The sequence below is a fragment of the Lathyrus oleraceus genome, chromosome 7, assembly GCF_024323335.1.
Source record: "Lathyrus oleraceus cultivar Zhongwan6 chromosome 7, CAAS_Psat_ZW6_1.0, whole genome shotgun sequence".
Taxonomy (NCBI): Eukaryota; Viridiplantae; Streptophyta; class Magnoliopsida; order Fabales; family Fabaceae; genus Lathyrus; species Lathyrus oleraceus.
In genome coordinates, this window is record NC_066585.1 from 308878878 (window position 1) to 308892270 (window position 13393).

A 13393-nucleotide genomic window follows, 5' to 3' on the forward strand; every position below is an offset into this window, starting at 1 on the left:
AGGAATTACATCTATCAGTTACTGGATAGAATACCACCAAGAGAAATATCTGTCATCGTTTAGGATGAACATATCAAGGATAAACTCTTCAAAAGGGGAAAAACAGGATTTATAACTATCGATTACTGGGTAGAAGATCGCAAAGAGAAGGAAACCCGTCACCGGTTAGGATGAACATATCAAGGATTAACTCTCTCGGGAACAAAATAAGGATTACACTTACCTTTTGACTGGGTCAAATACCAAAAAGAGAATATCCGTCACTGGTTAAAGTGAACATATCAAGGATAAACTCAAAGCAGGGGAAGAAAATATTCGTCATCAGTTAGGATGAACATATCAAGGACATACTTTCTAGGGAAACGTGAAAACGAATCCGCTAGGGAGAAAAAGTTGCTCTTGCCGAGTATTGGGCAAAAGTGAAAGCTATGAGAAGAATTTTACCAGTTACTGCATAATAGGCTCTTAGGGGACCAAAAGAATATATCTAGGCAAGATCTAGAAATAAACGGTCAATCAAAGACTCAACCCAATGAGGATATAACTCAAGGGGAGTGATTCCATCCAGATAATCCACCGGGAGGAAACTGAAATAACAATCATCCACGAGGAAATAACTCGGTAGGGAAAGAGAAAGGTTAAAGTCTTTCTGCTTAATGGGCTGACACTCTACAATTGAAAGAGGACAGACAAACCAAATATGTACGGGAGAAAAGTATACCACCATAGTAGAGGATCAAAATGAACAATGAATCAAAAAGTGCAATAATGCAATAATTAAATTATATGAGTGTATATGTATATGTATATATGATGATTATACTGACAAAACGATTACAAAGGATACATGTGTCATTGGTTTCAATCATCGATACAACACCTAGCCAATCCTTAGGAGAGAATCAACTGTTGGAGAGAGATCAAACGTCTCAAAGGCCCAATCCTGGCTGGGGAAAGCACAATGAGAGGGTCCTCTAAGAAAACATCTACAAACCCTGCTGTAAATTTTAGGTCAACACCATATCAAATGGGAGACAACCCTGCAGGGGATAACCATGATAGCTGCTCAAAATCGGGAGTAACCCTGACGACTTGCTGGGAATCAAAATTATGTCGAATCCATGCAAACTGCCGAAATAATGCGCCTACAACTCAAGGGAGGCCAACAAACCCAGTTGAGGAAATCAACAAAACTCGGTTGCCGAAAAATTGAGGGGGATGAAATAGGGATCACGTCCACTGCTTGGGGAGAACCAATAATGCTCCACATTTTGGGCTTACCGCTTTTCAAATCACTGTTGATATTCCTTTAAATGATATTGATTTCTTAAAGTAACTGCTTTTGTATATTTTAGAAAACATGATTTTAATTTTAAAATTTAATTTCAAAAATGATCATAATAAAATTTAAATCTATTTGGCTAAAATAAACAAAAGTAGAAACAATTGGATAAAAAGCTCAACTTTATTTAATAGGATGGTGGTCTGTAAATGACAAGACTCCAAAGATCTTTACAAAAGTTGAAAATGGTAATTTACATGGAAAAGGGATACATCGAATACAATGATCACTAATCCTTATAACAATTTTGGTATCCACTGTGCTCTTGGTGTCTTCGCTGGAGATGGTGAATCAGAATTGACCGACTTGCTCAAGAATGTCTTCAAAACTGAAGATCAGCAGGATGCAGTTACTTGCCATAATCCCTAATTTTTTGCATAAATTTTCCCAAGGCGGGGTACTCAATTTATCGGGATAATTCTTTCTGGTTTTTTTATGTCTCTAGTTTTTGCATGGATCGCCCTTATGGGTTTCAATCCACCGAGACAATCATTTTTGCCTAAGCTGCCCTTTCATGTTTTCAACTTAGCGAGTTGTTCTTTTCTTTTTAGGCGAAGTATTTATTGACTGCATCAACGTTCACAGGACGTGTGAACTCTTCACCATCCATAGTTGTAAGAATCAAAACATCACCCGAAAAGGCTCTCTTAACAACATATAGGCCTTCATAATTAGGAGTCCATTTTCCCCTAGAATTTGGTTTGAAAGATAGAATTTTCTTGAGCACAAGGTCACCTTCTCTGAATACGCGAGGTCTGACCTTCTTATCAAATGTTTTCTTCATCCTCTGCTGATATAACTGACCTCTTCTCTTCAATCAAATTCAGCTGGTCATACCTAGTCTGACACTATTCAGCCTCAGTCAACTTGGATTCCACCAAGACACGCAATGATGGGATCTCAACTTCTACTAGGATCACGACTTCCATGCCATAAATAAGTGAGAAAAGGGGTGCCCATGTTGAAGTGCGGATGGACGTACGATACCCATCCAAAGCAAATGGGAGCATCTTATGCCAATCCTTGCACGTTACAACCATCTTTTGAATGATCTTCTTGATGTTCTTGTTTGCAGCTTCAACAGCCCCATTCATCTTAGATCTGTAGGGAGAATAATTATGGTGTGAAATCTTGAAGTCTTTACAAAGAGCTTCCACCATGTTATTGTTCCAGTTATATCTATTATCAGTAATGATCTTACTTGGCACACCATATCAGCATATGATCTGATTCTTGATAAACCTCACAACAACTTGCTTGGTTACATTTGCATATGATGTCATATATGATGAAACAGTGTTTGCTCGAAGCTTTAGGCTCCATCATTCCAATCATATCAATTCCTCACATGGAGAATGTCCATGGGGAGGAAATGACATTCAATAGTGTCGGAGGAACATGGATCTTATCCGTATAAATTTGACACTTATGGCATTTCATTAAAACTTGCAACAGTCAGATTCCATTGTCAGCCAATAGTAACATGCTCTCAACACCTTATTTGCCATAGCATGTCCATTGGAATGAGTACCAAAGGAACCTTCATGGACTTCAGTCATCAACATGCCTGCTTCGTGTCTATCCACACATCTGAGCAGAACCATATCGAAGTTTCTCTTGTACAATACATCACCATTCAGGTAGAAGTTACTGACTAATCTCCTCAAAGTCTTCTTATCTTTCAAAGATTCCCCAAGCGGGTAAATCAGACTTTGGAGGAAACATTTGATATCAAAATACCACGACTTCTCATCTTTGGCTTTTTCAACAACAAACACATGAGCTGGCCTATCAAGACGCATCACAGTCAAATTGGGAACTTCATTCCAATACTTCACCACAATCATAGAAGCCAACATTGTAAGAGTATCTGCCATCCGGTTTTCATCTCGAGGGATATGATGAAATTCAATCTTTGTAAAGAAAGTTGAAATCCTCCTCGCATAATCTCTATATGGTATCAAACCGGGTTGATTCGTCTCCCATTCACCTTTGATCTGGTTCACAACAAAAGCTGAATCTCTATAGACATCTAAATACTTGATTCTGAGATCAATGGCCTCTTCAAGCCACATAATGCAAGCTTTGTACTCAACCATATTGTTTGTACACTTGAAAGTCAATCTTGCTATAAATGGAAAATGCGTGCCTTGAGGATTAATAATCATTATCCCAATGCCATTACCATATTGATTAACAGCTCTATCAAATACCATGCCCCAACGGGAACCAGGTTATGGCCCTTCATCAAGCAATGGTTCATCACAATCCTTCATTTTCAAGTACAAAATCTCTTCATCAGGAAAATCATATTGCACTGTCTGGTAATCTTCAATCGGTTGGTGAGCCAAATGGTTAGCCAAGACATTACCTTTGATTGCTTTCTGAGATCGGTATTCAATATCATACTCGGATAATAACATCTGTCAACAGGGAATCCTCCAATTAAAGCAGGCTTCTCAAAAATATACTTGATTGGATCCATTTTGGATATCAACCAAGTGGTATGATTCAACATATACTGACGCAAACTCTTAGCAGCCCAGGCCAATGCGCAACAAGTCTTCTCAAGCATAGAATATCGAGTCTCGTAATCGGTGAATTTCTTACTGGGGTAGTAAATAACATATTATTTCTTTCTAGTCTCATCTTTCTTACCTAAAACACAACCCATACTCTCATCAAGCACAATCAAATACATGATCAACGGTCTTCCTTCAACAGGCAGAGACAGAATCGGAGGCTCAAGCAGATACTCTTTGATATTGTCAAACGCTTTATGGCAGTCTTCGGTCCAATCAAAAAACTGATCTTGATGAAGAAGCTTGAATATAGGTGCACACGTGGCAGTCATGTGGGAAATGAATCTTGAGATATAATTCAAGCGACCGAGAAAACCTTTGACTTGCTTCTCAGTCTTGGGCGCAGGCATCTCTTGTATTGCTTTGACCTTAGCAGGATCAACTTCAATACCTTTCTTGCTGACAATAAAGCCCAACAACTTACCAGAACAAACACCAAAAGTAAACTTATTGGGATTTAGGCAAAATTTGTACTTCCTCAAATGCTGGAATAGCTTCAACAAATGCTCAACATGCTCTACTTCATCAATGGATTTGGCAATCATATCATCAACATAAACTTCGATCTCTTTATGCATCATATCATGAAAAAGAGTAGCCATTGCTCTCTGGTAAGTTGCACCAACATTCTTTAAACCGAAAGGCATCACTATATAACAGAATGTTCCATATGATGTATTGAATGTGGTCTTCTCCATATCCGCGGGTGCCATCTGTCGCGGCGGGGAAATTCCGAGTGTAAGTTATTGATTAACTTAACTCGATTGAAACAGAGTCGCCACCAAATTTTTATTTATTCCAAAAGGAAAAGGGATAAATATCGAGAAAACCCTAGAGAAAACTAGGTATGGAAGTCAATTACGCAAGGGGAAGGTATTATCACCCCTCACGTCCGTAGTACTCTACGGTATCAACACAAGTCTGTTTATTCTAAGGGTGTCTAAGTCTAAAGCTTAAAAGCTAAGGAAGAATGTAATGCATGATAGAAGGTTGATTTATTTTACAAAGAAAAAAAAGAAAAGGTTTTTATTAATGTGCATGGTGGATACATGATAACTGAGAGAAAACCAGCTTCAAACTGTTTCTTTACTTCTTCTCTTATCTTCTTTGACATGTCAGGATGTGTCCGCCTGAGTTTTTGTTTAACAGGAGGACACTCTTCTTTGAGCGGAAAGTGGTGCACAACAATGTCCGTATCGAGCCCAGGCATGTCCTAATAGGACTAAGCGAAAATGTCAACATACTCTTGCAACATCTCAATCAACCTTGCTTTGACACCTTCTTCCAAGGCATCCCTTATCTTGACCTCCTTCGGTTCAGTTTCAGTACCCAAATTCACAGTTTCCAGAGATTCCTCATGTGGTTGGATGACCCTTTCTTCTTGTCTTAGTAGTCTTGCTAATTCCTCAACGATTTCACAATTTTCCTCGCCTTCATCTTCGACTTGGTAAATCGGATGATCAAAATCACGGAAAGCCATAGCAGAATCATCTTCCAGTGGATCCAGTGTAAAAGCAGGGTTGGATATGCAATAGTGATGGGTTTTATTTTCGAGAAAAGAAAGCACAAAACAAAGAGAAAAACAAACACATTGGCAAAAGATTTTTTTTGTTATTTTTATCTCTGTAAACATAAAATAAAGGGAAAGACAGAGATCACAATATTTGAATGCAAAAAACGTCCTTTTATTCATGATGAAATTTGCAAATGAAAACATGGTAGCCCAACAAACATTTCAATATGTCTTGGGCAGAACATAGGAATTATGACATGATAAAAAAACAAATGAAAATTACTCCTCCATGCGGGTGACCGTGACAAGTTCTTCAGAAGTCCAATTAGATAGCTCTTGACCGGGGACTGTTGGGTGAATCCAAGTCTCTATATCATAATCAATATCCACTTTGTTTTCAACAACACAGGCATCCTCTTCTTTGCTCTTCCTAGCACTGATATACTTGATAGGGCCAGTGGCCTGCTGAGTCTCGGGGGTACTATTATTCTTCTGGTTCCTCCATTCTTGATCAAACTTGAATCCCAACCCACACTTGTCCTTTTGAGTTGGCAGTTCCAACACTCTACCCCAACCTTCGGGGTGTTCAGATTCCACAACAACCTAGGCTTGTTTGAATGATGACATAGAGATTTATGGCTTCTTCTACTCGACACGAGGAATCTTAATAGCATGTACGGTATCAAATGCTTGAAACAGGGTCTCGTGGATCTCCCCCTCCACTTAAATATATCGGAAAGAGTTAAGATGGCTTATCACATAATCCTCCTCACCACAGACAGTGACGATCTTGCTATCAATAGGATATTTTAACTTCTGATGCAGCGTGGAAGTAACAGCGCCTGCCTCATGTATCCATGGGCGTCCCAACAAACAGCAATAGGCCGACTGTATATCCATAACAAAGAACTTAGCAGTAAACACTTGAGGCCCTATATTTATTGGTAAGTCAACTTCACCAAAGACAATCCTCCTAGACCCATCAAAGGCTCCACCATCAATTCACTTGGTCGAATCTCCACCCCTTGATAGTTTAATTTCATCAGCGCCGCTTTTGGGAGTACATTCAAAGATGAACCTGTGTCAACCAGCACATGGGACAAAGTCACACCTGTACATTCCAAAGAAATATGAAGAGCTTTGTTGTGCTTTCTCCCCTCGGGAGGCAAATCAAAATCAGTGAAAGCTAAACCATTGCTTGCAGTAATGCTCGCAACTACATGTTCAAACTGATTTACTGATATCTCTTGTGGCACAAAAGAAGTGTTCAGCAACTTTAGCAAGGCATTTCTATAAGCTTTCGAATCTCACAGCAAGGACATAATAGAGATTTTTGACGGTGTCTTGCTTAACTGATTAATCACTCTATAATCACTTTTTCGGATATATCTCATAATCTCTTCAACTTCTTCATTAGATGGCATCCCCGAATTCGAACCAGAGGGTTGAGTATTCTACATAGGAGGTTCGGGAACAGAAAGTTATGGATCAACATCAGTTCCTTCAACTACAACTCTTTTCCCTTTGGCCTTAGCCAAAGCCTCAGCATTTACCTCAGGAGTCCTTTGAGCAGGAGAGAACATACGACCACTCCTAGTAATTTGACCAGTTCCACCAACATCATTAACATCGGAATTAGGAGTCTTAACATTAACCTTTTGCCCTTGGTAACATACTTCTGCCCCATAGTTCCATGGAACACCTTTATCACTGCTATAAGGAACAGGGCCCGGTAAAGTAATACGAACAGTGGATTTCTTTGAAGGCACATGAATAGTGATAACATCAACTTCCTCTACAACTTTCTTTTTCAGACGGTCAAACTGTAGAGATCCCTTGTTAATTAGATTCTGAATTTCAGACTTCAGACAATCACAACCATTATACTGATATAAACAATCTTTACAATCAACAGCACAACCAGGAAAGACCCCCATCTTCAAAAGATATTCTTTGACAAAAGGCAGCGGGGTAGTTACAAAACTAGCATCCATGATCAGATTTAACTCTTCATCTACTTCAATAGCACTCACAGCAGCACCTCCATTAGGTGGCATGGGATTTTGCACCACATTTGGTCCATTGGGAGGCTTAAACTCAATAGTCTCATTACCAATAAGGTCTTGCACTCTGTGTTTGAATGCCCAACAGTTCTCAACGTCGTGCCCAACACCTCCAGAGTGAAACACACATCTGGCATTTGGATCATGACTAGCAGGGAGAGGGTATGGCACTTTCCAATTTCTCAATTCAATCAAGTTGATCTGGCGAAGATGATTAAACAACTGAGCATAGGACATAGGCAGAGGAGTGAATTGCCTAGGAGGATCCCTAGTCCTTTATTGAGCATTTCTCTGGCGAGGAGCAGTTTGTTGTTGATGTCTAGGTTGCTGAGTTTGCTAACGAGGCGCAACAGAAGGAATTGTGACAATAGCTACTTGTTCGGAAAAGGCTCTCCCTTTACTTTTACCCACATAAGCAGAACTAGAATCTTCTTTCTTCTTCGAAAAGCCCGTGAAAAGCTTCTTACCCTTATCAGATGAACTTCCAGAACTAGGAACTTGAATCTTACCGAGCTTGATACCCACTTCAACATGCTCACCAACCGTGACCAAATCTGAGAAACCAGTAGTGGAGCAACCAACCAAACGATCATAGTAAACTCCTTGGAGAGTTCCCATAAATAGTTGATACACCCTTTCGTCCCCATGAGAGGAATGTTGGAGTTCTCCCCACAGCTAGTGATCATCTCAGTAACATGCATAACATTAGCCCATGTTATGTCAAAAGAAGTCAAAGCCATCACCCTTTTGGACCATTTTGAAGTACCTCGTGTTTCTACGAACGCTCCTTTTACAGGAAGATGAATCAAGAACCATTTGTAAAGCAAAGGTAGACAACAAATCACCGCTCCTCTTTTTCCATGTCGGGAGTGAATAGCGTAATAAGTATCGACGAGAATAGTGGGAACAGGGTTCCTTCCTATAAAGATGAAAATAGAAGCTAGACCGATCAAATTCTCCACATCGGGAAATAATACAGCTCCATACACCATAACAGCTAGCAGTCTATTAAAAATCACCCAACTTCCATTATCAGCATAGTAATCAGCTCTGTCTGTGAAGAACTACAAAGGGAGACCATATGCACCACTCTGCTTCACACTACAATGCTCCTTAACTTCTCATATGCCCAAATAAAAGGTATTTGCAATCAGCTGAAAATCTGGCTCTTCAGGAACACTCACAAACGGAACCTCTTCTTTGATAGGAATTATGAGAAGAGAAGAGTACTCCTCCAACGTTGGAGCCAACTGGTAATCTTGGAAGGTGAAGCACCGTAGCTCAGGGTCATAGAATTGCAGCAATGTGTTAACAACTTGGTCATCAATCCCAAAATGCAGAAAAATAAGATGTTCCCATACTCACTTGCGAATGCCTCAACATTTCTGTCAACCGCTCTCTTACTTAATCCTTGCAGCCTAGATAAGTCAAATGGAAGGAAGGTATAGGTGGTCTTGTTTATAAGAAGTCCCGTGCATATATCTTTGTTGTTTGACATCTTAAGAAGTAACAAGAACTTTGACTTTCCTGAAAATGATATGCATATGCAGGGTTATCTTATTTTTTATACAAAAATAAAATGAATGATATGTATGTGTATGCCACACAAGAAAGTGGGATCAAGGTTGATAAACACTGAAGTTTTGTTGTTTGTCTCTTGAAATAACTGGATATCATAGGACCAAAAGTTCGACGTCAACCAAGTAATAAAATTTTGCAGCATGCACCTGTTTAAGAATTCCCACCCCACTCATGGGTAAAAACTGGTCAGGGTAAGGTTGAAATGTCCACAAATTCATCGGACTGTGTGAAAGTACTATCATAGTAGCAGCATAATATGCATAACGATAGCATCCCACATCAAAAACCTCATCTGTGTGTGGCTCACATGACCGCACTAAACAGATCTGCACTTGAATAGCCGTCATGTCTCCACTCTATTCCTGAGTTTCCTAAGTGACATCTCTGGCCTGGGTACTGGGCCTTTTACCTTATAGTATCAACCCACCCACCAAGAAAACAACAGTGTATATAACCAAGTATCCCAGATGCAGATGCATGCAAACATATATACAACAGTGATAGAAAATAAAGCAATAAATAGAAAGACACCCAAAGAAACAAAACAAACAAGTGCTAGGATTGACTCGCTTAGGGCAATTGCCTTAGTCCCTAGCAGAGTCGCCAGCTGTCGCGGCGGGAAAATTTCGAGTGTAAGCTATTGATTAACTTAACTAGATTGAAACAGAGTCGCCACCGAATTTTTATTTATTCCAAAAGGAAAAGGGATAAATATCGAGAAACCCCTAAAGAAAACTAGGTACGAAAGTCAGTTACGCAAGGGGAAGGTATTAACACCCCTCACGTCCGTAGTACTCTACCGTATCCACACAAGTCTGTTTGTTCTAAGGGTGTCTAAGTCTAAAGCTTAAAAACTAAGGAGGAATGCAATTCATGATAGAAGGTTGATTTATTTTACAAATAAAAAAAATAAAAGGTTTTCATTAATGTGTCCGACGTGGTTGTGAACCTTTGTGCCTACGTACCCCCTTAGTGAGGGATCAGGGCATTCGTAGTTCACCTTAAAAAGTTGGTTTGTTTGTGTTTTTTAGGCGAATAATGTTACATTCACACTCTAGATTTTTGACGACTTACCGCCCGACCTTAGGGACTTACACGTCGCATTGCACAGAATGGAAATAACACATCCTTTGTTAAGAAGAAGGTTTGCAAAAGATAAAAGGGCCAAGAGGCCAAAAAGAGTTTGATTTGGTTTGTATTTTTGTTGTAGATAGTGATGAGTTAATTCCAATGTAGAGACACTCTTCATTCTCCACTTTTATGAAAAATATTTGAGAATTAGTCCATAATAAAAGGCTATGAATAAGAGAAATAATGGTAAACGGAATGTACCACCTCATTACCCTCCTATCACTTAAGTCTCATAACATGTGAACCAACTCGTTATGGCTTAGTGTTTTGAATTTGATTAAGAAAAAGAAGGTATAATGCAAAAGAAAGAAGAAAAGGCTAAGGGGAGACTACACAAAGCCCTAACGTTATCATGCAATAGTGGCCCTAAAGTGAGGATAGGGAAGACTAAGCAAAACCCTAATGTTAGCATGCATGGATAGAATCCTAAGATCTAATGACTTATCTTGCACAAGATGAAGTCAAATCCTAAGGGAGCATGGAAAACAAATAATAAAGAAGTAAGCAAGGATAAACAACACGCATACTAAGATCAAGCAACAAAACAAACTCACGGAGAGGATGCATAAGATTGCCACAGGATGTAATGCACACGAAGCAATACTCAAGTAATCTATGCAAAACAAAACAAACTAATGTATCATCAAATATCCATGTGACAAGGAAATGACAAGCCCAAATTTATCAACGTATCACAAAGGATGCCAAATGATCAAAGCACAAAACAAACACAATTCACACAAGTGAGAGATATCATCGCACAAAGGAATCATATATCAAAGGTCAAACAAGGAAGGTATGATCACTAAAGGATCAAAACAAACAAGAGAAGGTGATAGATAAGACATACCAATAAGTACCAATCATTGAACATCATTCAAGAAATGAAATAGTCCTCAAGATACAAAACTAGCTAGCAAAAACATCAAACAAAGCTCGAAGGAAGCAAACTTGTAATGCAAGCAAGAAGGAAGGACAAAGATGAAAGTAATGAAATATTCACATACACATGAAAACATACTTCAAATATAAATCCTTAACCCTAAAGGTCTCACCATCAAAGAGGAAAGAAAACAAAGTGGGAGGAGGAGAAATGTTGCTTCCCAAAAGTCATCAAAGTGGACTTGCAATTGAATGCAAGCCATAGAATCATAGAAGCTATACCTTAAAGGTAAAATGAATTTATAAGTCAGTAGCAAACATACAAGATTCAATTCAATATGGATCAAAGGTATTTGGCAAAGGAACGCATCAAAACAATCTCCTAACCTTAATCACTTATGAATGAAAAAAAAGCAACAAAGACAATCATAGCAAACACAAGTTAGGGATCTTAAATGAATTAAACAAATTGATCTTAAGTCCCTAAATATGTCATGAGAATAAGATAAATAAATGAGAATCATCTCCTTAATGGTTCGCAACAATGCATTCCATGTATCTCACAAAAACCACAAATAAGCGTAAGAAAGAAACACAATCAAAGAGAAAGATGAAGGTGATCAAATGAAGTCAAATGCCTCTCAAGTTTTTTATAAGACTATCCTTGAGCCTATCATTCTTCTAAGCATCAATGGAGTCAAGGTCAAAGCAAAAGTTGGCTCAAATGATCAAAAGGGTAGGAAACTATGGTTTACAATCCACACAAACTTATATGCTTAAGCTAAAAGCCAAATGATCAACTTAAAATTTCCAAAAATTGAAAATAAGGTGACATACCAATTAAGCATCCAAATGATCATAACATTCCCAAAACTAAGCCTTAAATTATGTCCACAAGCTTCAAAATGAAGTTGGGTTAAATTACACTAGGCAAAAGGGATGCTCATGATAAAAAAAACCAAAGAAAAGAGAAAAATAGGATATAAAATCCAAACAAAATATTTACAGGAACTCAAACCTCTAACAAGTCATAGGCATATCCTTGCTCAAGCCAAAAGATCAAGGCAGCACCAAAACAGAAAGAAAGGTTGAAACTAGCTCACAAACAAGTCTAAAACAACCTTTGAACAAAATAAATTTGAACAAGGCACAAAAATAGAAGCAAAAAATCTACAAAAATAATAAACATCAACTTAACATCTTACAAAAGCTAGAAAATATTTTTGTGAATTTTTATGACCAATGAAAGTGAAGTAATTACATTGAAACTTCATGTAGAAACCATAAAACCTCAAGAATCCATTTAAATCTTGTCCTATTTTTAAAACAAAGCAAAACTAAAAATAAATTTGGTCCAAAACCATCAAAGATTTTAGAATACTCAGAGGAATATGAAAATATTTTTTTGGGATTTTTAGGGTTCATAAATTGGCCATAAATAATTAAATTCATAAGCTATGCAAAAGAAATAACAAAATAAACACATTTTAGAAATTAAAATACCAAAAATAGAAAACTAAATGGAAAAATAAAATAATAATTAGAAATAAAAAATAGGCACAAATACCTTTCAGTACATATTTTTTTATAATTAAAAATATTTTTAATAAAATAAACAAATAAAAGAAAGTAAATGAAATTAAAAAAATAAAAAAAGAAATGTTTGGTCAATCATGAAATTTCGTGCCTGCTGCATGGACCAATAGAAACACTTCCCAATCATTGGATGAAAGAGGACAAAATTTATAGTGAGCAAATTGAGGCATGCCAAGTGGCCATGCAAAAGCAAAAAAAAATCAAAAAACTACTCATGAAATCGTGTTTCACGATTTTCAGCAAGGCATCTTCCATTCCATTTTTCTCCTTCATTTCTTGATGAAATAAAAAGTTGTAAACATCAAAGTTGTAGATCTCGGAGAGATCTACAATTTTGGATCTCGGAGAGATCTACAATTTTGGTTTAAAAAGTTTTTCAATAGGATGAAAGATGAGAGAGAAATCTAGGAGAGAAGTTGGCTTAAAATCATTTTTTCACTTGAAACCATGTTTCACGAATTCCAACCAGGCAACTTCACTTTCATTTTTCTCCTTCGTTTCTTAACAAAATAAAAAGTTGTAAACACCAAAGTTGTAGATCTCAGAGAGATCTACAACTTTGGTTTAGAAATATTTTCAAATAACTTTTTATCAAATAACTTCCAATCCAAAAATCAGAAAATCAAGCAAGAATTAATGGAAAGTTTCAACATTAAAAACATTTTAAACAACATCAAGAACACATACAGTAATTTCCAGATCT

The 13393-nt window shown here is 37.7% G+C and overlaps 1 protein-coding gene across 1 annotated transcript; it reads right to left on the reverse strand.

Annotated features, from left to right (window-relative positions):
• Positions 1 to 5716: 5716 nt before the first annotated feature.
• Positions 5717 to 7737, reverse strand: LOC127103571 (uncharacterized). The gene is made up of 5 exons (XM_051040821.1): positions 6991 to 7737; positions 6749 to 6891; positions 6397 to 6634; positions 6197 to 6325; positions 5717 to 6040 (listed from the first exon to the last, which is right to left on the reverse strand). The coding sequence occupies exons 1-5, from the start codon at positions 7735 to 7737 to the stop codon at positions 5717 to 5719; spliced, it is 1581 nt and encodes a 526-aa protein (XP_050896778.1).
• Positions 7738 to 13393: the final 5656 nt, after the last annotated feature.